Source organism: Acipenser ruthenus, chromosome 2, assembly GCF_902713425.1.
Source record: "Acipenser ruthenus chromosome 2, fAciRut3.2 maternal haplotype, whole genome shotgun sequence".
Classification (NCBI taxonomy): Eukaryota; Metazoa; Chordata; class Actinopteri; order Acipenseriformes; family Acipenseridae; genus Acipenser; species Acipenser ruthenus.
The window spans coordinates 7,143,693-7,171,209 of record NC_081190.1 but is presented as its reverse complement, the minus strand read 5'-3'; the positions used below and the strand labels follow the sequence as shown (position 1 = coordinate 7,171,209).

The 27,517-nt window shown below is 37.9% G+C and overlaps 1 protein-coding gene across 1 annotated transcript in view; it reads left to right on the top strand.

Annotated features, from left to right (window-relative positions):
* Window positions 1–12,253: 12,253 nt before the first annotated feature.
* LOC117404035 (RNA polymerase II elongation factor ELL2-like) overlaps window positions 12,254–27,517 on the top strand; it is a 36,210-nt gene continuing 20,946 nt past the window's right edge. The window contains exons 1-4 of the mRNA XM_034928430.2: window positions 12,254–12,463; window positions 21,628–21,675; window positions 25,964–26,085; window positions 26,454–26,617. Coding sequence (XP_034784321.1) covers window positions 12,332–12,463; window positions 21,628–21,675; window positions 25,964–26,085; window positions 26,454–26,617 — 466 coding nt within the window. The 5' untranslated portion in view covers window positions 12,254–12,331. The remainder of the gene's footprint in view (window positions 12,464–21,627; window positions 21,676–25,963; window positions 26,086–26,453; window positions 26,618–27,517) is intronic.

Here is a 27,517-nt window from a genome sequence, read left to right as displayed (position 1 = left end):
CATCCCACTCTCCCTTTCACCCCAGGCTTGGGAAACGTTTGGTTTTGGCTGAGTCATCATATTGGCCAGAATATTGGGGCTGTGTGAAGATCAAATTCCTGCCACTCTTTACCATCCTGATCTCAAGCCTGTTATTGGAAGTTTGCATGTTCTAAAGCAAATTACTTCCAAAGAGGAGATGCCTGATAGACAAAGGCGCGTTGGCCCATATTAGATCTCAATTTAGGGATTTAAAAAATGGTTCTGTTACCGGAATGACTGTAGCAACTATCCCAAGTATCAATATGAGTACCGCCCACACTGTTGAAACTGCAGCCAAGTAAACACACCCTGTTCCTCTCAGGTTCCCCTGCCTCGTTCCTGTGCAACTCTTCACATCTACGTATCACCTCCTCTAGACCGACTGATTTACAGCAGGACAGAGCCGTCAGGACAGACAGCAGATAGCCAGGCTTTTCCATTCAAACACACCTTTGCTGAGAAGACAATAGGGAGAGCTGTCAAGAGGTGGGGTTAAAAAAGAAGGAATAAGGTGCTCCTGCATCTTTTCTTCTCTCCACTGTTAATCTAAAGCACTAAACAGCATGAGAAGTGACAACATGCTGGGAAAAAAATCCAACTGTAATGATGCTGTGTGTTTCAGTGGAAACCTTTAGGAGACAGTAATCCTGGGGCATCAAGGTTTAAGAAGGAGACCTGCTTCCCTGAGGTGTGAATTTCCAGTCTTTTCAAGGCACGTGTGCTGCATCACAGAGACATAAGAAGCCTTGTTGAACATTCAGTCCTGATTAAATTGCTAGATATGCATGTTTTGTAAACATTACAACCACCAACAAACTACAAAACAGGGTTTTAGAGGTTATAGTGTTTGTTAATACATAGGGCTCTATTCACAAAGCTTATGAAACCGTCCTGTACTATTAATAGTTTTATTAACAACAGTAAAGAATAGTTTAGTAAATATCAAACTTTATTTCATTCATAAAGACAATGAAAAAACATTACAGACACGCACACACACACACACATATATATATTTCCTGATTGACTATATGCAAAAAATTAATATTAGTATATATAGCACATTTTAATTTACACTAATCCATATTTGAGTTTAAACTCAGCCTTAAAACCCTTGAGGCAAACAGAAGTTGAACCCCATATGAAAACACCTTACAAATCCAAGTCCAAGTTGTTGAAAATATATATTTCTTTCTTTTAAACTTAATTTTAAACACGTTTGTTTGTTTGTTTTTTTGTTTGCCTTAATGGTTCCTTCATTTTGTCTGATTTGTGAAATAATCTTGGCAGTTGAGCCAGAGGCTTCCACACATGCTTGCAAAAGTGTCCTTAAAATGACTTATATTGTAACACTTGAATGTATTTGTATTTGCTTGCGATTGTAAGTCGCCCTGGATAAGGGCGTCTGCTAAGAAATAAATAATAATAATAATAATAATAATTAAAATGCCCCTAATGAGTGCAGGCAAAAAGATTTGCATGCCAAGGCATAATAGAAACTTCTCACCAAGCCACTAGCAGCTGCATCTGCACTTGACAGTTAACAGGTACACACATTAGAGCTAACTGGGCAAAAGATGAGCCCAGACCTTCCCATAATAAACCACTATACTCAGAACCTTGAAAGGGGGCCTGGTCCCAGAATGCCATTCCACCCCAGGCTTTATCTTGTGTATTAGATAATTAACTGCTTCTGGGTGGAGGTTTAATTGGTTCAATTCAAAAATTAGAACAGGGCTAGAACAAAGACCTGGACTAAACTTCTTTGATATTTTTTTTTAGAAATATATATACAGAAGAAAGCTGTGGGAGGCTCTACTGAGGCAGCTTGGAAATAGACTTGTACAGTCAATTCTTGATAAAACAAACTGGGATTAGACTCATATTCTGATACTACACATGTTTTGCATGGTCCCAGGCAAGAAACATTCGAATAAAACGAATCGCCCTAGTTCGAATAGCTTTTAAAGCGGTTTTGGGACTACTGATCCAATGGTGTTCATTTTTTATTTTAATAAAATGCACAGTATTTTTTTAATGTACAATACTTTTCTTTGTTCTGTAATCGTAATCTGATTCTTTTAACCAAACAGATTTTTGGTGTCAAATCAGCTCAGTGTGGACCTGGGCTTATAAAAACAACGATGATGAGAAATATCAGTGGACAGATACAGCTGTCACCAGTACCACCCAACTGGAGTGGGTATGTAGCTCACATACCTAGTAGGGATTCAAGGAAATGCATGCACATGGATTAGGGAATGGTTAACATGTAGAAAACAGAAAGTACTGATTAGAGGAGAAACCTCAAAATGGTGCGAGGTAACGAGTGGTGTACCACAGGGATCAGTATTAGGTCCTCTGCTATTCCTAATCTACATTAATGATTTAGATTCTGGTATAGTAAGCAAACTTGTTAAATTTGCAGACGACACAAAAATAGGAGGAGTGGCAAACACTGTTGCAGCAGCAAAGGTCATTCAAAATTATCTAGACAGCATTCAGAACTGGTCAGACACATGACAAATGACATTTAATACAGAAAAGTGTAAAGTATTGCACGCAGGCAATAAAAATGTGCATTATAAATATCATATGGGAGATACTGAAATTGAAGAAGGGATCTATGAAAAAGACCTAGGAGTTTATGTTGACTCAGAAATGTCTTCATCTAGACAATGTGGGGAAGCTATAAAAAACGCCAACAAGATACTCAGATATATTGTGAGAAGTGTTGAATTTAAATCAAGGGAAGTAATGTTAAAACTTTACAATGCATTAGTAAGACCTCACCTAGAATATTGTGTTCAGTTCTGGTCATCTCGTTACAAAAAGGATATTGCTGCTCTAGAAAGAGTGCAAAGAAGAGCAACCAGAATTATCCTGGGTTTAAAAGGCATGTCGTATGCAGACAGGCTAAAATAATTGAATCTATTCAGTCTTGAACAAAGTAGACTACGCAGTGATCTGATTCAAGCATTAAAAATTATTATTATTTATTAAAATTTGTTTATTTAGCAGATGCCTTTATCCAAGGCGACTTACAGAGACTAGGGTGTGTGAACTATGCATCAGCTGCAGAGTCACTTACAAATACATCTCACCCGAAAGACAGAGCACAAGGAGGTTAAGTGACTTGCTCAGGGTCACACAATGAGTCAGTGACTGAGGTGGGATTTGAACCGGGGACCTCCTGGTTATAAGTCCTTTTCTTTGACCACTGGACCACACAAAATCCTAAAAGGTTTAGGCAATGTCGACCCAGGGGACTTTTTTGACCAAAAAAAGAAACAAGGACCAGGGGTCACAAACGGAGATTAGATAAAGGAGCATTTAGAACAGAAAATAGGAGGCACTTTTTTACACAGAGAATTGTGAGGGTCTGGAACCAACTCCCCAGTAATGTTGTTGAAGCTGACACCCTGGGATCCTTCAAGAAGCTGCTTGATGAGATTCTGGGATCAATAAGCTACTAACAACCAAACGAGCAAGATGGGCTGAACGGCCTCCTCTCGTTTGTAAACTTTCTTATGTTCTTATGTTCTTATATAAAGGTGGGGAATGGCTAAGCATTCAAGTTACATAACTAATTATGGAGCATATCTACAAAGCGTTTTTGAAAAGAAAAAAAAAACACCACTTTGTTTTACAAAAAAACGAACCAAAGTAATTCAAGGTCACTTACAAATTCTCAAGTTGTTTGTAATCTTAAGCCCGGAACACGCTGCTTGATGACATCGCAGGAAGGGATGCATGGATGCGTAAAGTACAGTGGCAATGGAGCAAATCAATAGGCGAAAAGATAAGGCTATGGCAGTAATACATATCCAATTGGAGTGGGTGTGTAGCTCTCATACAAAGATGGGGAATGGCTAAGCATTCAAGTTACATAAGGAATTAGATTATGTAACAGAGCCTGGGTCTCTCAACTCAGTTCTCAGTTATCACTTTCCATATGCAGCCTGGGTTTTTATTTTGCTTAAATAAATACTAATTATGGAGCATATCTACAAAGCGTTTCTGAAGAAAAAAACACCACTTCATTTTACAAAAAACAAACCAATTCAAGTAGTTTCAAATTTTTGTAACAAATAGGAGTGAATTTAGACCGCAGTAATACAACAGGACTCAAATTAGATTTAAGAAGTCTCATGTAGGTTAATAGTATGTTCAGGCATTTTAATCAGAATGGCTTTTGCTTGTTTAGGGCACACAATAAAATCAAACCGGTTTGAGGTTTGTCAGTAAATATCTACACGTGATACAGTGGTGCCAAAAATAGGGCAACAGGGCTGTGCTGAGTGCTCATATCATTCAAGCATTTGTTACGATAACAGCACATTTTTAAAAACAATTGTAAAAAAACTCAAACTCCTTGCTGAATGAACATTAACGCACTGGTCACTTTTTTTATAATTACAAGTAATGGGTCCTCTGCACACATCTACTAAGCATACTAAAATGAAAGACTTTGAAAGAGATTTGAAAAAGACTTTGGGCAGGATTTTCAAAAGTTTGTAAATGATAACTCCAGCGTTAATCAACAAATTGTTATGTAGCATTGATTTTTGCATTTTCAAGAGGTCGTTATGCCTATCTCAATCGTGCTGACGTGATTTCTGAAATTATGTTGATTTACGAAATAATGTTAATATCTTTAGAGGATTAGAGGAATTCACCGAACAATTAATTATAAACAAATTGTGTATTGGGTTGAGGAGTTCTATCGTAATTTTAAAAGCTTAATAAATATATAATGAAGTGTTACATACATGGTATACATGTATAGTAACTAACAACTACAAACATAAATTACACTTCAAACATATTTATATATAGTCTACAATCGTACATACTAAAATACATACAAACGTAGATGTCAACATAAGAAAATAAATTCCAACCAATATACATAGATGGCTTACCCCCTGCCCCATCCGAATGTTACCCACACGCCAGATAACTCAGCCTTGTATATGTGAAGTTATCTAAATAAATGTACATTCTGCATGACAGAATGCACAATTTTAAATGAAGTTTACAAATTATACACAACATAGAGATTCCCATTATTTTTTATTTCATTTCCATTTGGCTGCTGCTTGCAGGTGAGAGAGCCGTCTCGCTGTACGCTATTAGTTTCCATAACAGCAAATGATGCTTCCATTCATTTTTCTTGATCTCGTTAACAAGCATTTTGATTAAGGAGTTCCCCTTATCTAGTCGTTGAGACAGGAAGTGATGTACATGACCTGAGACAATTAAGCTTTTCAACAAGAAATGCGTTCATTAACGACCTCATCGACTCAATTTCAAAGCATTAACAGATTGATTTAATTAACACATTTTGTTTGAAAATCACTTGGTACTAAAGCTCTCGTTACTATACCACGAGTTTGATACCAAAACACAGTTTTTTGAAAATCCTACCCTTTGAGTCAAAAATGTTTGTCAAATGATTTTTCTTCTAGTAGGCGGTGTGGTCCAGTGGTTAAAGAAAAGGGCTTGTAACCAGGAGGTCCCCGGTTTTAATTTTTTAGGAGGCTGTGTGGTCCAGTGGTTAAAGAAATGGGCTTGTAACCAGGTGGTCCCCGGTTTTAATTTTTTAGGAGGCTGTGTGGTCTAGTGGTTAAAGAAATGGGTTTGTAACCAGGTGGTCCCCGGTTTTAATTTTTTAGGAGGCTGTGTGGTCCAGTGGTTAAAGAAATGGGCTTGTAACCAGGAGTTCCCCGGTTCAAATCCCACCTCAGCCACTGACTGAGCAAGTCACTTCACCTCCTTGTGCTCCGTCTTTCGGGTGAGACGTAGTTGTAAGTGACTCTGCAGCTGATGCACAGTACACACACCCTAGTCTCTGTAAGTCGCCTTGGATAAAGGCATCTGCTAAATAAACTAATAAACTAATGAACATAGTAAACACTGTAAAGTCATGACCTGACATCAATTATAATTTTTTATTTGCTCATCTCAAGAAATGCATATAAATCTTTTCATGCAAGTCACCTGCTGAAACATTTTAAAGAAGCTTTGCTCAGGGTTCTTTATATTACACTTCTTATACAAGAAAAGTCTAAATCCTTTGTTCTATAAGTGAAAGAGCTAACTACAGTGAGAACAGGAGAACCTGTTATGATGACATACATATATTCAGCACCAACATTTTGTTGATTAGACTTTGACAGTGTAAATAAGGATAGGATCCCCCTGTTAAAAGCCTTCCAAACAGCACTACTACAGTTTGATATTTCTACTTACCTTGAAAGTAACTAGGAGGCATTGCAAAACCATAAACCACTGCAAGAACCTAGCTTTGCCAGTTTTTAAAGCACCATTTTACCAATAAACGCCTATCAAACTATGTAAAAATAAATACATAAATAAATTAAATAATAATAAAAAGAGGTTAATTTGTAAACAAAACAAAATCTTATAATGAAGGCAGCATTTTTCTTTCTAGACCTAATGTACTAACCTTAATTTATAGTAGCTTCCATGCATGCTTCATGTTCTCTTGCTTACGGATCAGGGTTTCATGCCTTATTGTTGGGGTCGGTAGCTGCATGCCCACCTTTGCCTCGCCATGTTTTAACATGATCTGCAGGTCTGAACAATACAGTGGACTGATTTGATTAAGAGGAGTGCTAGTTTTTTTGGTGTTTTGCTGTTTGTGGTGTAAAAAAACGAGTCATTTTCTTACTCATAGACCTCGCATCCTAAAATATATTGTTGCAGTACACATTCGTCATTCAATTCATGGAACAGGAAAGCTTTTCTTTTTATTGTACATGTTATGCACATAGAGTTATTTTTTTTTCATACGGTTAATCATTTGAAAACTGTTTAATACTCACCTGTCAGACAAAAAGGTACCAGATCTGGGATCTGCTGCGATCTGGCAAAAATTAACCCTGATAATAATAATAATAATAATAATAATAATAATAATAATAATAATAATAATAATAATAATCATCTCATAAATATATGTTTTATTTGGACCAGGTAGTGCCTAAATGATAATCCAGTTAATATACTTTCTGATAACCAACTCTATGCTGTTTCTGCCACTTAATCAATAATACAAAATAACCATCATTCTACAAGGAAATCCATACGAATTAAACATAAAAGCCTTTCCTCTAGCAAGGTTTTATTTTGACATTGAGAATAATGACACAACTTTTAAGCTTAATCTTATCTGTGCTCTTTCAACCTAAACTGAATGTCAAAGGAAAATGAGAACTGCCGCTGGACAATAATACCCTATGGTGTGACCTGAAGATAATGAAAATTAGACCTTTTATATTATAAGTGAAATAACCCAGTATAGCAGGCATCCAATATGGCAGGAATTAGGGGAAGCTACTGGCTGGTTATATTTGCAATAGGGAAAACTTTCCTTTCTTTTAAAAGTAACGTTTGCTTTCTTTCCAACACCACATTGACATAATAAATAAGTAATGACATTGTCAAAATACTTTACAAATGGCATGTGCTTGATCTTTGCTCTTAAGGGGGACATTTGAAAGGAGATGAGCCATTGCAAAAGTTTACTCTGGTAAGTGTGCATGATAATTTAGCAGTTTTCCCATGGTTCTCAGTGTTTTTTGCATGGTTCCTGTTTCTATACTGCACTGAAAGTAAACTGAGTTGGGGGTTCTCCGTTCCATTGCACCTAATCCACCATGCAAAAAAAACCCTTGCTGCTTTACTGCACGTTTGCTAAAATAAACTCTAACCCCTGTTGAGGTCATGCTTTTGTAGCAGATGTGCTTACGGAGAGACAAGGAGATAGATTAGACTGATCAACTGCCAGATTGCTGGCTTTTACTTTCAATGAGGTTGAACATTTACTCACTCGGGCTGTTATGCATTAAATGTTGCAGCAGATTTCACAACTTGTCACAGTGCTTCATTTGGAAAGAAATAGGTGCGGAATTCTTAAGAACCGCATTCAAAATCATAAGTTTATTTTAAAAAGTACTGTATGTGCTTGTGTTAGATATGTACAATCACATATTCTACATCATATACAAAGTTGTAGCATGTGCAGGGCTGTTGCAAGGTTTTCCTTCAGTTGCAAGGTTTTCCTTCCTTGAAACATCTTCTCTTCTATGGCTTTCTGACACTGCGCAGAATACCTCCCTTGGTTTTCTACCATTGCTTTAAACACCAATATTTGTTGGCAGACAGCTTGGTGTGCATCAATGATTGTGCAGTCGTGTTTTTTGCAATGCGAGAGGTAACTCAGACAACTCCTGCAGTGCATCATACATAATGCCTAGATTACTGATGAACTGAGCCGATGATAACTGCTTGCTTAGACCTGAGTAACACTGGGGTGTTGCGCTGTCACGAGAAACATCTTCAATGCTTATGCAGAACGGGATAAGTTTTCCAAACAGCCTCCACAGCTCTAAAGCTCAATGCAACCCAGAGTGTCTAACACTCGAACAATTTTGCAAAGCTGAATGTCAAGAGCTTCCGCGCACTCTTTTAGCTGTAATTGATTTTTTCCAGATGTACTATAAAGAGAATACAACTTGTCTAGCATGCTTTTAAAGTGATTTGTAGTGCCAGCATCTTTCATAACATCACGGACTGCAAGCTCTAGGCAATGGGCAGAGCAGTGCCATGCTAGAATATTCGGAAACATGTCTTGCAACCTCTTCACAACACCAGTATTGCACCCAAACATCACTGAAGCTCCATCACAAGCAACTGCTACCAGGCACTTGGCGAGAAAGTTACGTTAACCTTTTTGAAAACCGACAATAAACTGTTCACTATTCCCGCTGAAGGCAGATCATTTAGCTCAACAAGGTCGACAAATACATTAGCAGGAGACTCCACACCGGATAACTGCATCACACAGTTAAAGCACTTTTTTGTTTACGGCAGTGGCTTCATTAAGTAAAAGGATCGCTTTATGAGCAAGCGCTATGATTTGGTCAAACAACTTTTTCTTCATTTCATAGGAAATGAATGTGGTGTTGAATGTTACAGCATGGCACGTTGGTATGCAAAATCCGCCCCATGTCCAGTCCAACTCCTGGCAGTCAATTTCTTGTTCAAAACCATATGCAGGCCTGTTGAGCTTCGATTCTTTAGAAGCAGTACGGAAGATTCTGGCTGTTGCACAAATACTGCTCCAAAATACCAGACGCTGCAACATGTGACCTGGTCTGTGTATGTTTTTTCGGAGTGCTCTCTGTTGGTTGGTTTTATTGACACTAGCATCTATCCATTCTTTGGACAACTTCATTCCTGCAGATTTTTCAGGACCCAAGTTACCGACTTGCTGACACGCACTGCCACTGAGATTCGATCCATTGATTACTAACCACTATCAGGTTACAAAACAGTACTGTATCCGTTGTGAACGAATCGCCATCGGTGCCAAGAAGGTGTTCTTTTAACATGGTAACGGAAAGTTCCTGTTCCTTAGCTGGAGCATTTACAATGGGAAAAATCCATTTCACCCTTGGGCGAAATGTTCTCTTTGGAGGTGTTCCTATAGGCGGAGACTACTGTACTGTGCATTTACCATAGCTCACCCTGGTTTGCCATGTTTCTTAATATGCTTTACCATACCTTGTTAATCTTTACAATGCTTGCCAATGCTTTACCATGCTTCCTCTATGCTTTATTACACTTTGCTGTGCTTTTACTATACTAAACTCTTATAAGGGAAGAACTGGACAAGCATTTATGGGCTGACTGGCCTCCTCTCGTTTGTATGCTTTAATATCAAAGAGGGTTGTTAATAGATTTATTATGTTTGGATTTTACTCAAAAATCTAGTGGCCAGGAAATGTTACCTTTACCTTCTATTAAGCACAAAATATGTACAGCCAACAGTCCGCCAGACACTTTACCAGACCGACTCTACCCTATAGTATGCTGATTCTCCACCATTTTATTTGGCTACAAGTCCCCATGTTGTTTAATGCTTCATTATAACACAGAAACTTTCAAACTGTGTCAGACCATTATTCATTTGCCGTATCAAAACCACTTAAGAATAATATCACTGTTCATATTTATTGAAATTAAAAAGTCAATAATTAAGTCAAATGTGCAGAAATGTGCAGAGGAAGCACTAAAGCTGTCCTTGAAGCTGTGCTGTACTGTTCTCTGAAATGGAGCAGTTCAAATGTGAAAGATGTTTTCTCTTTACCCAGAGTTACCTCAAGATATATCTTGCACTCGTAATAATCCTTACGCTTTTAAACTGTGTACAACAAAAGCAGTACTGTTTCAGGAAAAAAGCAGGGAATTTCAGAAGCAGCGCAAGGAGAGAACAGACGCCATACAAGAGTGAGCATATTTAATCCCGTAATTTTTTAAGCAATGGAATTCTAGATACTTTCTGTCATCCAATCTAGATTAAGTACACAATTATAGTCCTGAATTTGAGCTGCCTTTCTGGCAAAGATAATAAAGCACAGTACCTTAGTGATTATGATTTTCAGAGCTGTCATTACTTTACAGTAGTGTAATATTACACAGCTTTTTTTTTTTTCCAATGTTCTGTCCTACAATAGCTTAAGCAATGGTATAAATACACAATCAACTGAATCCTTGTGTATTTTTAATTGCACGGTTAAACATTACTAATGGAATGAAGGTCAGATAACCTTGCCAGAGTTCAGCAGTAATGGAACTTATTTACAGGCCTTGCCTCAGATGAAAAGATAGCTTCTGATGGGTGGGGGTGTTCAGGACTAACACAAGGCAAACACAGAACTCAAGATCACAGATGTCCCTTCAGGTCCCATTTTACAACAGAATGTATAGCTGGAGCTTTCTTATGTTGATAAGAAAGAAAAACCTTATTGTAACATAATTAAGATATATTACTAATAATTTAAAGAATACAAAAGAAATGTCATTACAAAGAGAAAGTACTGTTATAATTTTACACAAGTAGTTAATTGTATGTGTAAGCTTTTAGCTGCCAAAAGAACACTTGTTCTGGGCAACTTTACATAATTCTCTTAAATCATTTATATTTACATTGACATAACATTGACTTTATATGCCTATTTAAAGTGTAACAGTGTACATTCAAGTATTTTGAAAATAGCAAAATAATTATGTTAGTAAAATAAATAAATAAATAATTTAAACAATTCCTAAAGTTTTCTGTATGGTCCTGTCTACAGTGCGGGGAATGAACACGTTTTCATATGAACCTTAATTGTAAGCTGCCTGTACAAAGTGCTTTGCAATGGCATACTTAAGTTGAACGGTTTGCAAATGTTGGCAAGTATGCCCTTGCAAAGCAATCTGAGCCATTCCAAGTCTTCCTGTCGGTTTTATTAGGCTCAGCATTTTGTACAGGCAGTTTACAACTGAGGTTCATATGAAAACGTGTCCATTCCCCGCACTGGGCCAATGTTATTTTGCTCGTGGGGGCGGTGTTGGCCAACCATATACCAACCATGGGCCAACATGAATCAAAGAAATAAATCTAATGTAACGAAAACATTAGATTGGTTTTAAAATCTGCTAACATAGAAAGGAAAAAAAGAACAAACAGGTGTCACGGATGGCTGATGTGGGTGACGTCAGAACAGGAAGTAAACACACAGGAGCACTAATTGTGGGGTGTAATGTGTTGCGCTCACGTTTATTCATTAAACAAAATGAATAACACACTGTTAAACAAAACAAAAAACAAAACAACCCTATGACCAAACAAACAATAACGATTGCACTATACAACACACATAACAATCACACCCGTCACCATATAACAATACACAGTTACACTAATAAGCAACCGTATTTACACCCAATAGCCTACCATAATAATACACACAAAATACAGCAGTAATAATAGTCATTAATTGTTTTTGCTAAATCGGTCATTGCTTAGTCTAGTTGTTCTATAACTGCATCCAATGACTTTTAAAAGACAAATTATTAGGCATACTTACACGCACCCAATACTGACCTGACGTTATCTCCTTCACAAAGAACTACTGATGTCAGATACTCTGACGTGAGAAAGCACAACCGTTGCCATGACGTTAGGACGCAACACAGCTGATAGGAGATTCTACAAGCCCCATCTCTGCTATGTGCATGAGGAAAGATCGGAAGATCAGCCAATGGTCTGTGAATTGACCCTGGAAAGAAGAGCCGTGTCAAGACTTTAGAAACCAATCAGAAAGTCCTGCAAGCGCCACCCACGATCATACTCTGTGAAAACGATAGGAGGCCAAGTCCCGCCTTCTCCGCTGGGTTAGGTTGTGCCCAGTATTTGAGTGTACGTCAGAGGGATGGCTGAGGGGAGCTGAAGATGGCGGCGCTGTGTGAGGATGGGAGGTACAGGCTGTCCTGCGGGAGATTGAACCCCGGCAAAATCTCAGTGTTACATGTCAAATTAACAGAGACAACATTCAGGGCACTGGAAAATTACCAGAGCTGCAAGGTACACGCTTAAAATAATTACAGGAGAAGGAGTGTGTGTTTTGATAAGGTTAATGGTGTATGCGTGTACTTAACTGTCATAAAGTAACTAACAGGGTAAAAGTTCTCGACTTTAAATATTATTTATCATCAGACAGGTAGTAAACACAGGTCCTATGTATGAATCATCTGTGTTTTGTGTGGCGTTGACTATAAGTCTAGCTAACACAGCACAGGTTATAAACTAGAATGTTAGTAGTGTTTAAAATAATAACAATAATAATAATAAATACATCTAAAAAAAATGAAAATGAGAATGAAAATAGAACGAAAAAGAAATTAAATATGACACTTGAACTGAAGTCGACCATGTTGATGACACAACTGGGTCGAAAGATATATGGAATGTGAATGTAGTAAATTAGAAGCAAAAGATTAAAAAGGTGAAAATTAATTTACATCAATAAAAACAAACGACAACAGTCAAACAAAAGACGTGATAGATTTGTTTTATCGAAAATATTGTAAAGTACAGGTTTGTCAGTTTTAAAAACTATTCGGTTTGCTGCCAGCTGGTCTTGCTCTCAGGCTGAGTTGCCCCACTAAACGAAGCCAATCTCCCAGCTGTGTGAACCATTTTGCTGAGATCTGTGTTTTTTTTTATATCTAAAAACATTTACTATTTCAATTCGATGTACGCTGTTGCCAAATGTAAATATATTTAGCTGCTTTTCTTTTATTTGCTTTGCCACCTGGCCATATCTCCGGAACTTTGCCATTAGAATAGTTCAGATGTTTTATTGTTTATTAAATAACTCCTGGGGTGTACAAAGTCGTTTTAATGTTGTTGAATAAGTATCTTTAAAAAAACAAACAAAAAAACAAACATTAGTGTCACTTTCGAGGTAAAAGTCTAAATGGTAGCTGTTTTATCATTCTGAGTACGTTTATATAGATGGGATTTTTATTTTTGGATTCACCGCCGGCAGTGGGGGTTGGGTGGTGATGTGGTGCTTTCCCCCTAAAGCAACAGTACGGCAGATTTATTGTTTTAGTTGAAAGTGTTTTTAATCCAGTATTTACATGTTTGTTGTATTTCTTACAATTAAGACGTATTTCGATTTTGGAAATACATTTCGTTTTATTGCCCCCAACGTAAGGATATCCGCGACCCGATCGTGGTATATTAATTTAATAGTAGTTGTATACCGCTGCCTCTAACGCGTTTGTCTTTTTAAAACCTCGATTAAGCTTTTAAATTGCTGATTGCACGAGTTGGAAAAGGAGTACGTGTTGTGGACCTGAAGTGGGGATTACGTGCTTTCTGTTGCTGGGCCGATTGCGAGTTGGCAAAATCGGTTGGGTTAAAAAGGGCGAATACTTAGTTCACTTTTTCATTTGATCTGTAGTACTGTTGAATGTTATAACTTTATTTTCCGTGCCAGTAGTATTTAAACTGGCCATGTGGAACAATTAAAGGGGTTTTAATTAAAAATGATTTTTTTGTGCTCAGCAGAGATCTGCTTACCGGGGCATTGCCTTTCTTAAAGCTATAGTATGCTTTTTCTAGTGACCTGTGCAGTGGGGTTTTTATTTACTTTGTATTTATTTATTTATTTTACTACTGGATCATGAAATTGTCTGCACCTGCATCAATGGCTGCTGTACGTTACCCTTCCTTCTGATGCCTATTCATTGACAGACGATGTGTAGTCCCCTTTATTTATTTTATTTATACTATCTTCTGCAACTGTTTGTTCTGACCTTTTTTTTTTTTTTTAAATACTTGTAGGATTTGAAACGGCACTCGTGTTGTCGGGTTGACTTGCATTGACTAAGTGTTATATTGCTAAGCAGTTTAAAAAATAATTTGAATTCAATGGATATATAAACAATGTGCATGTAGCACGTTCACAAATACAATGTAGTTTGTTACCATTGGATGTGCCAATCAGCCTTGTAGTGTCTATTATTGCTTAACTGTTATTTCCATTATTACATCCTGCCATTGCATCTGCAACGTACACCTTGGATTCTGGTCACATCTGTAGTTTTACAAGGCCAGGCTGAGACATTCATTACTTGGCAGATTGGCTTCCATGGAAAACAAGTAGCTGGAGGAAATTCGGTAGGGGGCGCTAGAACTAAAAGAATACAGTAGATGGTAATGGCCACTGTCAGAGGTGTAAAGTGAGTGTTTCATTGTGCTGTCAATCACACTTCCAATCTGAATTCACATGCAGGTAAAGAGAAAATATGCACAATATAAAATACATAAGCAAAATAAATGTGTACAGTACACTCAAACCTAAAACAGTTTTCCGTTGCTTAAGACTGTGCTGAGTCAACTACTGTGGATTGCACAATTTGAGGCCAAGCAAGCAGGCACTATTGGCTACATGTGTGTTTTCCTGATAACACGAAGGAGGGTGTTTTGGTTGAATGTGACCAGAAGTTATGCCTTTTTATTTTATGTACACTTTGGTCCTGTCATTGCAAATATAATACCAAACTGGAGGGCAGTAGAAATGCCTTTAACACAGGTGCAAACCCCCCCATACACTGTATAATGCTTGCCGTAAATCTAATTTTACCGATCTCTAAAAATGCAGCATATGTAAAGAATGGTGTTCACCAGGCGTTCTGCAACCACTATCAAATTTGCACTTTGCTATCATTAATTCATTAATTATATTGAAATGCATTCAAATAGAAAAAAAAAGCATGGAATTAGGCGGGATCTCAATACTAAGTGGGCACAAGCATTATAATTTGATGTAAGGATTTTGCTTTGCACTGTGGCAATTGCTGCCCCTCCAAAAACTTTACACCTCTTCTTACAAGGTGCAAGCCATTGTAGAAGCGAGTAACTGAGAGCTGTGTAAAAGCACACACCTGCAGAGACCTGTCATTGGTTTCAGGATGGCTGCTGTGGTCACTTTCTGATGTGGCGACACTTGGCTCTTGTTGAGGAGAGGCAGGAACACGTTCGGAGTAGACGGGCAAGACGAAGAGACCCTGCATATTCAATCCCAGGGGCACTTCTTGTTTGGGATGCCGGAGGATGCGGTGCAAAGCGTGATCTTCTCGCTCCGCAGGTCATCCTAGACCTCGTAGCTGAATTGAGGAATGAGCTAGACCCCCGCGTCAGTCTAGGGACCACTGTCTCTGCACTCCTTAGCCTTTGGTACCTTTCATTGCAAAATAATTGCCTGGCCACAGTGCAATTTTGAAATATTTGCACTGTGCCTATACTTACATCACCCCCTTAGTGACATAGACAATAAGCACAGGGTTATTAGTTTCCAGGATTTTACCTCACTTTTCAAATTACCAGGATCATCTTTTTAATTCTATCTTAGACTGTGCTCTGCTTTGCGTGCTTATGGGGTTCCCTGGGGGTTGGAACCCTATAATGAACTACCTCTAGGGGGCTGGTCTCTGCGATATACTTGCATCTGCTCAAAGCATCATATAAGCCGCTGGCTATTATCAAAATGTGGGAGAAAAATCTAACCTCAGAAGATGGGCCAATTGATTGGAAAGAAATCCTTATCATCGGCTAATTTATTTCATATTGTGCCACAGTTTTAAACTTTTTTTTTTGTGTGTGTGCTTTTTCCCAAAACCTACTTAGACCGACTATTTATTGCCTTTCAATACCGGACATAATGCTAGCTTTAATTTCCAGGACCTCAAAGAGACCTGGAATCAAATTCATTTGCTGAATGTTCCGAGAGGAATGAATAATTCTAATGGGTTTTGGATTGTAAATCTGCTGGAAAGAATGTTGTTGCTGCATGCCGTTCGAGGGATCATTTCCAGTCAAACATCACTTTTCATAATTGTTTGATTGCTGGTTTAAAGTCGACTTCAGCATGCAAGAAATTAAAACATGTTCCCATTTTTGCAACTGTGGTAGTGTTTGTAATTACAGCATTACTTGACTGCCAGTTCCTGCCAGTTTCAGAATCCAATGAATGTAACATGCCAATTGCCAAATCTGCTTGAAAGCATTAAAGATTTTTGATTGTACAAAGGAACTCTGGAAGTGTGTTAAGGTTTCATACACATGTATAATGTACTGCAGACTTGACTCCTTAATTGTACTGTACATGTATTGGTCACAATTAATTGGCAAGAAGCACACCAGATCAGAATTGAGTAAAGGTTATACTTCTCCAATAGGTCATCAGAGTTTTCCCTGCCAAACAGACAATGATTCACTTTACACTGGTGCTCTCCCATTGGGTATCTTTGCCCTTGCATTAAAACATTTTTTGTAGCAGAATGTATTGATTAGTCTCAGTATCCAGTCAGGGGAACACACATGGGACTACATCTGTAGCTAATTTTAACTCTTTAAGCGTCCAGTCGGCTCAAACTGTAGCTAGCAACTGTGCATGGCCTTTTAAGGGGAACTAGGTGATGTATCATTAGAGCCCTTACTGAGCCAAAGGCTGCAAGCTAGCTTGAGTAACAACCAGCTTCACAATGCAGGGGCAGGGTTTTCATATTAAGTACGTTCTTGTTACAAAACTGTAATAGTACTAATACTTTAAAGTAGAAACGTTCTGTTTCCAGCTGTATGATGAGAGTAACAGGTGTCCATGTGGGAATAGCGAGCTGCCACCAGCTTTGAGAAATGCATCTGCTCTGTTGCCAATAGCACTGTCCCTAATAGGTGTATGAAGAACATACTGTATCTTGTTACTGGCTGACATTTTGGAAGAAATGTGTTGTTTTTTTGTTTTTTTTTAGGTTAACCATAGCAGTATGTTCCAAGGCGACAGAAATGTAAGCCTAACTCCTTGACTCTGTCCACTATCATGGCAGCAAATGATTCCGGAATCTCAAGTGAATGGGAATTTTCAAAACAGATGTCAAAAAGCACTTAATTGGGCTCCTAGATGTTCTTATAAAAATGACGTGCTCCGATGTTTTGTCAGTGTAAGCCCTCCCCCTCTTGTGTGGACTTGAGTGCACCTCCTCTTGCCAGTAAAAACACTGTTTAGTCTCATCTGTGTACCAGCACACTCTACCCTCCTGCCAGTAAAATGCTTTGCTTTACCACATGGATTGGTTGGAACTGATATCGCTCAGCTTTTACAGTATGTCCGGCCTCTTTCTGGCACCGAAAAGCAGGTCTGATTTCATTTGGTTGTGCAACAAAAGCAGCCTGAACTGATTCCTGTAAAAGTGTAGTGACAGCACTAAACTGGCAGACTGAGTATAACAATCGGGCAGACGGAAGAAAGTGGTGTTGTATAATGTGTTGGCCTCAAATACTTTGGATAAATCAGTCATTTGCATAAGAATCTCAGGTCCCATATTTGCATACTTTATTAACCAGAAGTGAGGCTATTAATAGTGCCTCACCTGAAACTGCAGCTTGTGTGATCAGCTGTTAGAGATGCAACAGTTATCTTTTTTAAATCTAGTTTCTACCAGACTATTTCTTGAGGCTAGGCATGCAGAAGCATGCTCAGCAGTACACATTGTCTCAACTTGACAGTAAGAAGCAGAAGGGTGTTTGCTCACACAGCATAGGATTATGCTCCTAGATCTATGTACAGTAGCTGGTGTTTTAGGGGTGTTGTCAGGGAATGGTTTGGTATGAAAATGTGCAACCTCTGCCAGTTTCTTTTCTCATGAAGATGTATAGAAATTTGCATATCGGTCCATCAAGGCGTTCAGAATTCATAAGCCTCATGGAAATAAACATCTAACAAAACATTTACAGTAAAAGAAATTGCAAAAAAATAATAAGAAAAAAAAACTATCTGTAGCTCACAGAATTTGTTTTCTGTTTAATTCTGAATCACCTTAGTTTGTCTTTAACCAACTTTTTGTATTTAAAAGTACTTCTCTTATTATTTGATAAAGTTGTGATACATTTTTCATCCTTGCAGTGCCAGTCATCATCTAAAGCCTGCCTTTTGTTAATGACTCTTTTGTGACCTTAGTGTGGTGGCCATAATGTATGTGTCAAAAGGACTGAATGTGCAGAAGATGTAAACCTTTCCAGTGCAATCTGAAGCAGCTAGAAATCAGACCTAAGTGCTCATGTTGACAACCAGCAAAGGTAACGATCAGTCGCTGCATGTAGAAAAGTTATGACCCTCCAATTGATGAACCCTTTGTTTTTGTTTACACCTTTCCAGTCTGGATCATTGCTGTTACAACCTCAGACAGGTTACAGCAAACAGACAATTGAAAAAAACAGCTGCAGGCATTGCAATTATCAAGTTTATAAAATGGTGATGTTTAAAAGCAGTGACTATCAGATATTAAAAAGCTGTACTGTACAATGTTTGGTTAAAAAAAAAAAAAAAAAAAAAGCCATTTGTAGTAAGAAATTGGCTGAATGGTTTACTAAAGCTCGTGTTCCAACTGGTACTTGCACAGTTGCTTTAAAATATATTCAGCAGTATTCTTGCTCACTTGAAGTGTGCAGCTTGAATTCTGTTTGACTGATTTGGTCTGTTTTAGGCTGCTTGAAAAGCCAAGCATTCTGTGTACGGTACTGTGCCAGTTATAACAACAGAGCGAAATGCTGGCGCTCAGGCACATCTTAAGCAGTGTTTGCAGGCTGGTACAGCTGGGTATGACGTATGAGAAATACGCACAAAGGTCAGATGGGGGAGAAATCAATGACCAGGCTTCAGGATTAGCTGGGTTCTGCAAGAACAGTGGTGTTTTGAACACAGTCTTGGTTTTCAGCATGGAAACAGGCCCCACTGTTAAGAATCATCTGGGGTTCTACGACTCGTGTTTCAGATTGCAAAATGTTTGAGCATTGACAGATTCTCATGCACAGAGGATCTGTATCCAGAAGTTGCTGCTGACACGCATTCCATTCATATGCCTGTGCAGGAAGTGATGCTGTGATAGAAACATAAAACAATTCTGGCTGAATGAGTTGGAGGCTTTTGCTTTTAAATTTACATAAACATACCTGTGTAATAAAACTGCTTCTGGTATTCAAGTTCAGTGTTGAATGAGGCTTCCGTTTTACTTCAGTCAGTATCCAGAGCTGTTCAAAGATGCCGAAAGCAATAACAATCGCCCCTAAAGATCGGATCAACGGGTTTGGCATGGATGAATTTCAGGTCCATGGTAATGTGCTGTTCTGTACTTCACGCAGCAAGGCTGTAGATTACACGCGTATCCAGACCATTGTGGAACACATGGGAAGCACTAAACATCAATTGAATGAAACATAAACGACAGCAAACTTGTGATTGTTTTCTGTGCTCACGCCAGCGTTCTCACTGGGAACTGTTTGTCAAATTTGAAGCTGATGTTATTAATTAATGGCATTGGTAAGAGCTTGAAACTTGCTTAGAATTTGAAAGTGTAACCATTTGTATTTTCACTAATATTTCAATGCCTGTTGTGAGCTTGTCTTGTGAATGTCAGTCATTGTATCTACAACCTGTTAGTCATTTTGCAATCCGAGAGAAGTATCCATTACGAAAATAAATATTTATACCTGTGAACACTAGCAAATTGCGGTTTCCCGCGTTCGAAGTACTTCCATGTGCTTGAGAGAAATAATGTGATTGTGGGAGGGGGTAAGCTCGGGCCGTCCCCCCGTTACACACCATAACATTAAGTCAAAATAGTATGGTGTGTGTTTTTTTTTTTTTTTTTTAAATATATACCATAAAATTGCTACTGTGCCGCATTGAAAAAAAAAATTAATAAGAAACATCGGCTACAAATCAAGGATTACTGTATATCCCAGTAGCTCTTCTATTCTTAAAAAAAAAAAAAAAAAAAAAAAATCGCCACATTTTAGGCCTGCTTTTCAGTCACATTTGTGAACGTGCAAAGGCGCCTTAAACTGCAAATGTGAACGGGGGTTGCAGACCTGTGGTGCAGAATATGTGGTGGCCCTGGGTCTGCACAGTAGTGTGAACAGGGTCTTTGTTGTGTGCATTTCAGCTTGGTATTCTTTCATGGATTTTTATGGTTAACTTGTATTTTTTGTACTTGCAATACATTTCCCTGCTAAAATATAATTTTGGTTTGTTTAATCATGAGCACACTTAAATATTTAATGAGTTTACAGTAATCTGAAGTGCACTGTAAATATGTACATTAATCTATTGGTTAGTAACCTGGGTCTGGGTTTCTGAAGCCTCATCTACAGCAGACCAAACATGTTTTAACTTCAACCCCGATAGCAACTTTTTATTAACCCTGCAGAGCACGGTGGAGGAACATTGTTTATTGCCCACGTTGGCTCTTCCACTCCTACTCTTTGTTCCAACCCTGTTCAGCCGGATCCTGGAGTTTGTTAATTACAGTATCATGTTACCTGTTAAACCTGGAGTGGAATGACCCTCCAGCACTGTGATTGGACACCCCCAATGTATCGTATCTCTTTAGTTGGACATACTGTACAGTGTATCTGGTGAGCGGTTTATCCAGTTGTAATAAAACTTGATGAGGACATTCTTTAGTTATTGATCCTATTCTGGTTGTATTTACTGATTCATTTTTATTTGTACAGTGTCATACAAGTTTACAGTTTTATTGGGTTCCATCAGTCATCCAGTTGATTTTAAGATGAAAATCGTATTCCATTATTTGCTGTGGTGTTACGGTATGGAGAAACCTGTCCTTCTGTGTCACACTTACTTTTTTACATTCCAGATAGTGGGTCTACTTATCACGCTGAGAGCTGTGTTGCGGGATATGTGTGTTTCTGATATGCTAACTCTGAGCTGTTGAGAGTTTCTACAATCTAGAAGGAGTAATTGGAAAAATAGTCAACTCCTTACTCTTTCAGTGTCTGGAAATAACAAACCTTGCTTCCTTGTGCATAGTGTGTTTATTTTGTATTTACTGTAGGTGCCTTGAAAACCACATCTCTCAGGCTTTCCTGGGTATAGTTTGCTTACAATATTGTAATTTCAAACCATAATATCCTCTGTATTTACCGTAGATGTAGCATGTTGTACATAGCATATAGTTTAACCTTTGACAACAAATTGGCAAAATATTCCACTTTGGAATTTAAATATTGGTCAAATTAGAATTGCTGCTTTTTAGATACAGTAGAAATGTACAGTGCCACATTGTTTTACCTCTGACCCCTATTAAATGTAAATGCATGCTATATAAATGAATCTGACTTTTCACCCATGTTTGTTTATTTGTTTTCTCTTTTTATAGAATGCACCCTCCTCTCAACCATCCATTCAATTCAAGGGACTCCAGGGGGTAAGTTTTTTCACTTTGATGCATGTACTGTATGACATGCTGGTAAATGTAATACCGTTATCATGCATACAATAACCACAGAGTAATCAAAGACTTTTCTTTACTGTCTCTCCTGAAGCACTGCACACTAATATTTATTACATTAGTTGGCACTTTGCTCTTAATGGGGACACAATAAATGTTCTCTCTGGCTGTGTAAGATGTCAATATTTTTTTAGTTCCCTTATGCAAATAAAAAAATAATGTTAACCAACTTGAATTTAGAAATGTAAACCTTTTGCGGCTTTCTACTCCGCGTACGAATGTGTTGGTTCAGAAAAGCATTGTGAAAATATTCCATGACTCGCAGCCTTTCTGGGAATTCCCTTGAAGGAATTGCTGGAATTATTTTTCTGACACATTTTGGAACAGGATTTCTTTTCTACTGTTTCCTTTCCTTCACAGTTTGACGTGTGAGGAAAATGTTATAAGGCTTCTCTGACCACCTTAGTTGTTTTTTTCTTTTTTTTTTTCCAGCTTGAAGTGATCACCATGTGTTTGTGTGGTTAAACAAACCTGTCACTTGGCAGAGAAGGCTTTTACAAAAGCAAGATTTATGATATCTACAATGCCAAGAAACCTCCCAAATATCTTTCATTTAATATAATAATTCAGTTGAAAGTTTTAGATACATTTTCACTTTTCTAAACAGCAGGAGTATGAGTAAAATTAAATCCTGAACCCTGCCAAATGACCTCTTAGAGAAAATTAAGAGTATTCTTCCAAACGGTAGAATTTGATAATACGTTACTTATAAAGCATGCTGCCAAGAAGGCCGACAGATAACGGTTGAAGATTTGTGGTGGTGATATTATTATTATTATTATTATTATTATTATTATTATTATTGGTATATGCCGTTATACATCTGATACTTCTGGTGAACAGGAACTATTTTATTACCCTAAATCAATTCAACAGTGTTTGCTCAATCAGTTGTACCAGGACCATTTAGGTAGAGAGTATTAGGACACCTATCCTGGATCAGATTCTAATTCTTATACAGTAGTTTGGAACGGTATAGATTTTGTCTGGCTGCATTTAGAGGAAGGCTGGGGATTCTGTTTAATGGCAGATGAAGGCTGGTTTTCAGGATACTTCAGGACAGCCTCACCGATACAGGCTAGTTTTTCTTAATCCGTCTATTGCCACAGTGTCTGCTTGAGCTTCCAACAGCAGAGACTCTAGTTCACACCCATAATTGTAGTGTCTTATTTCACATCTGAAACAAAGCTGTCTTTGACCTCCTTAGGAAAAAAAAAAAAAAAATGTAGTTCAGAATGGCTAAGAGTGCTTGAACCCTGTGTTCATTATTTATTTTTCAGTTATATAAATACATTATAAGATGGCTGGTATTGGGCAAACAAGAGTAATGATGCTTATAAAGACTTAAAAGTAAGTTTAAAATGAACTCCACATCTTGCTAGTTGTTATGCAATCTTTTTTTGGTTTGTTTTAATAATTCCAATAAGCTGAGCTGTTGAAAGATATATGTTGAGAAAAATGCTAAACCAGCCCCCAGATCTCAAGTACTAATGCAATTTAATTTAAAACCACATGATTCCAATTCGATTGCCAAACTATGAACTGTGTGTGACGTTTGCTGATCCAATGCAATACAGCGAAGAAACAGGAAAATGAATTTCCTCAAGCCCTGTCCTTGCTACATTTCACAACCCAATCACTCCTTTTAAACAGCATGGATCTATTTGTCTTCTGCCCCCACAAACACAACTGATGACAGCGAATGAAAAAACAAGAATTGATAGCAATGACAATTTCTCCTTTAGAACTAACAATGTGACTTCACTTTATCAAAAAGTACGTCCTACCCAAAATCCTCTCCTCCCTCTTACCCGATACTAATACTTCCATACTGGGAAATCTCTTCACCTTTCACCTCCTAACTGGCTAGTAAAGTCTCACTATTAACATACTGTACCAGTCTTAATCATCAGTCATACGTCTATTCACCACATTCTCTTAGGGAGGGTCCAGCCCATCCTAACTCCTCTACCTTCATAGTCTGAGTCATTACACTTTGAAACATCAGCATTATCATACAGGTAAATCAATGGTAATACTTTGATTCCAAGTGCTTTTATATTGAACATGTGGGCTTCTTTCATGGGATCCACACTCGGAATCTCCTGTGGTTTAAATGGTCCACTCCAGTACGATCAAAGAAATGGCCATATTTCTGATAAGAAATATGAAATGAAGTACACTTTATTTATTTTTTTAGTGCATTTAACAAGCATTCTTGATTTTAAAAGTGGCAGGGCTATACTGCAAAACAAGAGGCAGCTTGTCTCTGTGGTTCAATTAGCAATTCAGACGCAGGGACAGAGCGACAGGAGGAGGTAAAAGCTGTTTAAGCTTGTGACGTTCGTTCATACTGACGAACTGTGTTTTGAACTGTGTATTTTGGACTTGGTTTCCAGTTTTGGATTGTACTTTTCCCGGGATAGTTAGGGACATAATATTGAGATTAGTTGGAGCTCAATATTTATTTTCTGTTTCACTGTTTTTTTGTTTCCTGTTTCTGTTCTAAAGAAGTGTTTCAACAGTTAAACATACAGCAACGGTGTTTTGCTTTCATCGAACTGGAGCTGGTACTGTAAGTGGCTGGCCAACCTGATTTTGCCACTTTACCACAGAGTGATAACCAAGATTTTGAAATCAATTTGCTTGCCTCTTATTAGCGTTATCACTGCCCTCCTCCTTGTGTTTTTTTTTTTTTTGTATTTTTTTTTTTTGTTTGTGTAATACTTCAGTTTGGGATAAAATTTAAAAAATGGTCCAGTTGGAGATCTAGACCATTAGGGTGAACCTACAACACAGATCAAAGTGATTCTGTACTAGGAAGCAGCACACACTTTTACTTGTATAACATTTTGAAATACCTGCATATTACAAATGCAAGCATAAAATACAAGAAACGAACCAAAAGTAAATGTGGGTTCATGACAACATTGCTTGCACTAATATTCAATAGTTTTTCGTGCGTGTGCGGGCGGGCGGGCGGGCAGGCGTGCGGGCGGGCGGATATGAAGTACACCCAGTAGGCTGTCCGTGACATTGCCTGTTCATGGAGCTCATGTCTCCAGTTAATGACCATGTATATTCTGTATCTGGTGCCAAGCTTGGTAATTTCATAAGACGTCTTATCATAAGTGTGGAGGTACAGTCTTTTCAAAGCAGTGCAGACAACTATTTATGTACAGTACACCTTCTCGCTGTTGTAACGTCTGAACCAATACCCCTTTTGAGAGTGTACCCATATAATGAAAAGCTGGCTTACTAGCTTAACAAGGTTATCTTACAGTACTGTGCCTAATATCCACATTATCTAACAGTGTGCTGAGTTTGCAGCTTATTGCAGAGCTACTGTTTATTGATAGTTATTCTATAATCTGTTAGTCTTTTATAAGTATTTACATATGAATCACTTGGGCCTATTTAGAATTTAGCCATTTTTCTATTTCATGGTTTTAAAACTGTTTTGCATGTCTATAAATACTAGTTAAGACTCTTTCAGTTTCCATCTGAAACATCATGCTTTATCAGAACACCTGCATCCCTCTACACAATATTCGTACCTTCTACCAAATCAGAGTTCCTTTTTTTTGGCCTGAATGTAGTGTAATACTTCCTCCTTCTTAAACAGATCCTCTTGGATTCAAAAACATTATAAACTCTCGTTCTAAAATTAAGACACTTATCCTCTCTTGCGGCTTCAAAATGTTTAATGTTTACGGTTCCCCAAATGCCTCTTTCCATATTGCTTTTCATGAAACAAGTGCACAAGGAAGCATCATATCTATAACTTTTAAATAAATGTTTCTTCCAAAAATGTACTATGCTAATTTTAATTTCAGTTTTTTGCTTTGTGTACATGAAGTTTATTCTCCAAATGTGTTTATTTTTTTACTTCAGTCCTGGCCACTGTTGGCCACAGGCATTCTGTAGAACATGTTCCAGCTCTTGAGTGTGATGCAACTCCTCTTGACCCTGTTTTCTAAGATAAGAACCCTATGCTGGCTTCACATGTAAACCTACAGAGTTAGTTGTGGTTAAGAGATGGGATTGAACATTCTTAGAAATGCTGTGTTTGCATGAAGTCCTGGCCTGTTTTGCAATGAAAATTCTGCAAGTCATTCAGATTAAATTTATTTACAGAACTGGTTCAAACAGCCAACTAAAATTGATGGACTTGATGGCTTAAACTAGGTATTTCTTTCTGCAGCATATTAAAATCCCAAGAACAGACGCTCCCAATGAACTGCGAAACTTTGATTTTTACTTGTCCAACGTTGGCAAAGATAACCCTCAGGGAAGCTTTGACTGCATTCAGCAATATGTTTCCAGGTAAGCAATTGTATCCAAGTCTGTCATTTTAATAATGAAAGAACTTTCAGGGTAAAGGGGGATAACTTTTGTGTTTATACACTGAGTATTTTAAGCTTAAAAGTGATGAATATATGTTGGTTGCCCCAGCAGTTCTGTTTTTCTTCATTTCAATATTTGTATTTACTTTATTTTTAAAGTTCCGGAGCCCCCCCAGCTCCCTAAACAAGTATAGGTGTCTCTCAGATTTAAGGTGGGGAGGAAAGTAAGTCAATCTGAATTGTGCAACTAAATTTCAGAAAGTCTCCAACACTCTTTTGCTAGTGCAGTACCCCTGTCCTCTACCAGATTGTCCTAACATTTTATTTTTTATTTTATTTTTATTTAAGTTCCGGAGTCCCCCAACTCGACACCCTGGGAGTTGTACAAGATAAAATCACAATCTGTGCGACCAACGATTCATATCAAATCACCCGGGAGCGAATGACACAGGCAGAAGAAGAAACCCGCACCCGAAGTACCAAAGTCATTAAACCTGGAGGACCATTTGTAGGTAAGAACAAGCCAGCTCTTGTAGGTTTGATTACATTTTTTTGAGAACACCTTTGATGCTGTGTCAATGTCTTGGGTGTAGAAAAAACATTTTTAAACCCCCTTTTATAACCAGGTGTTGACAGGCTATAGACCCACTTCACACACCCCTGTTTGTCAAAAAGTGAAGACTCCCTTGACTAAAATGTTCCACCTTGATTTTGTATTGGTGATTTTGTACAGTACCCAATACAGCATGGATCTTGAGGTAATTTCTGGGTATGGGCTAACCTGAAACAAATTGTACATACAAGAAGATATAGGGCAGCCACAGCACAAACCTATCTCCCAAATGACCATGACACCTGACAAAGCAGTGGGGTTATTTCAAATGTAATACCTGCTCTTTCATGCCCGATGTTATGAGGGGGGTGCAGACCTTGAGCCATGAAAGTGTGGATACCCCCTGATGTCAATATTTTTTTGCAAAAAACATGTCTGATCTAAAAGGCTGTTGTCTAGATAATATAATGGGATACATGTTGACAATGAAATGTATGAACCAGCAGAAAATGTAATAACCACTAGATGTTATAAAAGCTGTTTTAATAACCTTTTGTTAGACGAGACCTGAACATGTTCTGTTCTTTGCAAATACACCAGCATCAAGTGCTGTAATGAGTTTGTTTGGCCCAGGGCAGAATTAAATTCCTCTCTGCAATCGCAAGCATCATTACGTTTGTGTTGGCACTGTTTCCAAAGCACAAGGGAATGGATGGCTGAAGAACTTGGCTTTCACAGCAGTATGGGAAAACGTGCATACTTACACACCCAACATTTTTTATGAGCAATTATATATTTAAAAAAAAAAAAATTATATATATATATATATATATATATATATATATATATATATATATAT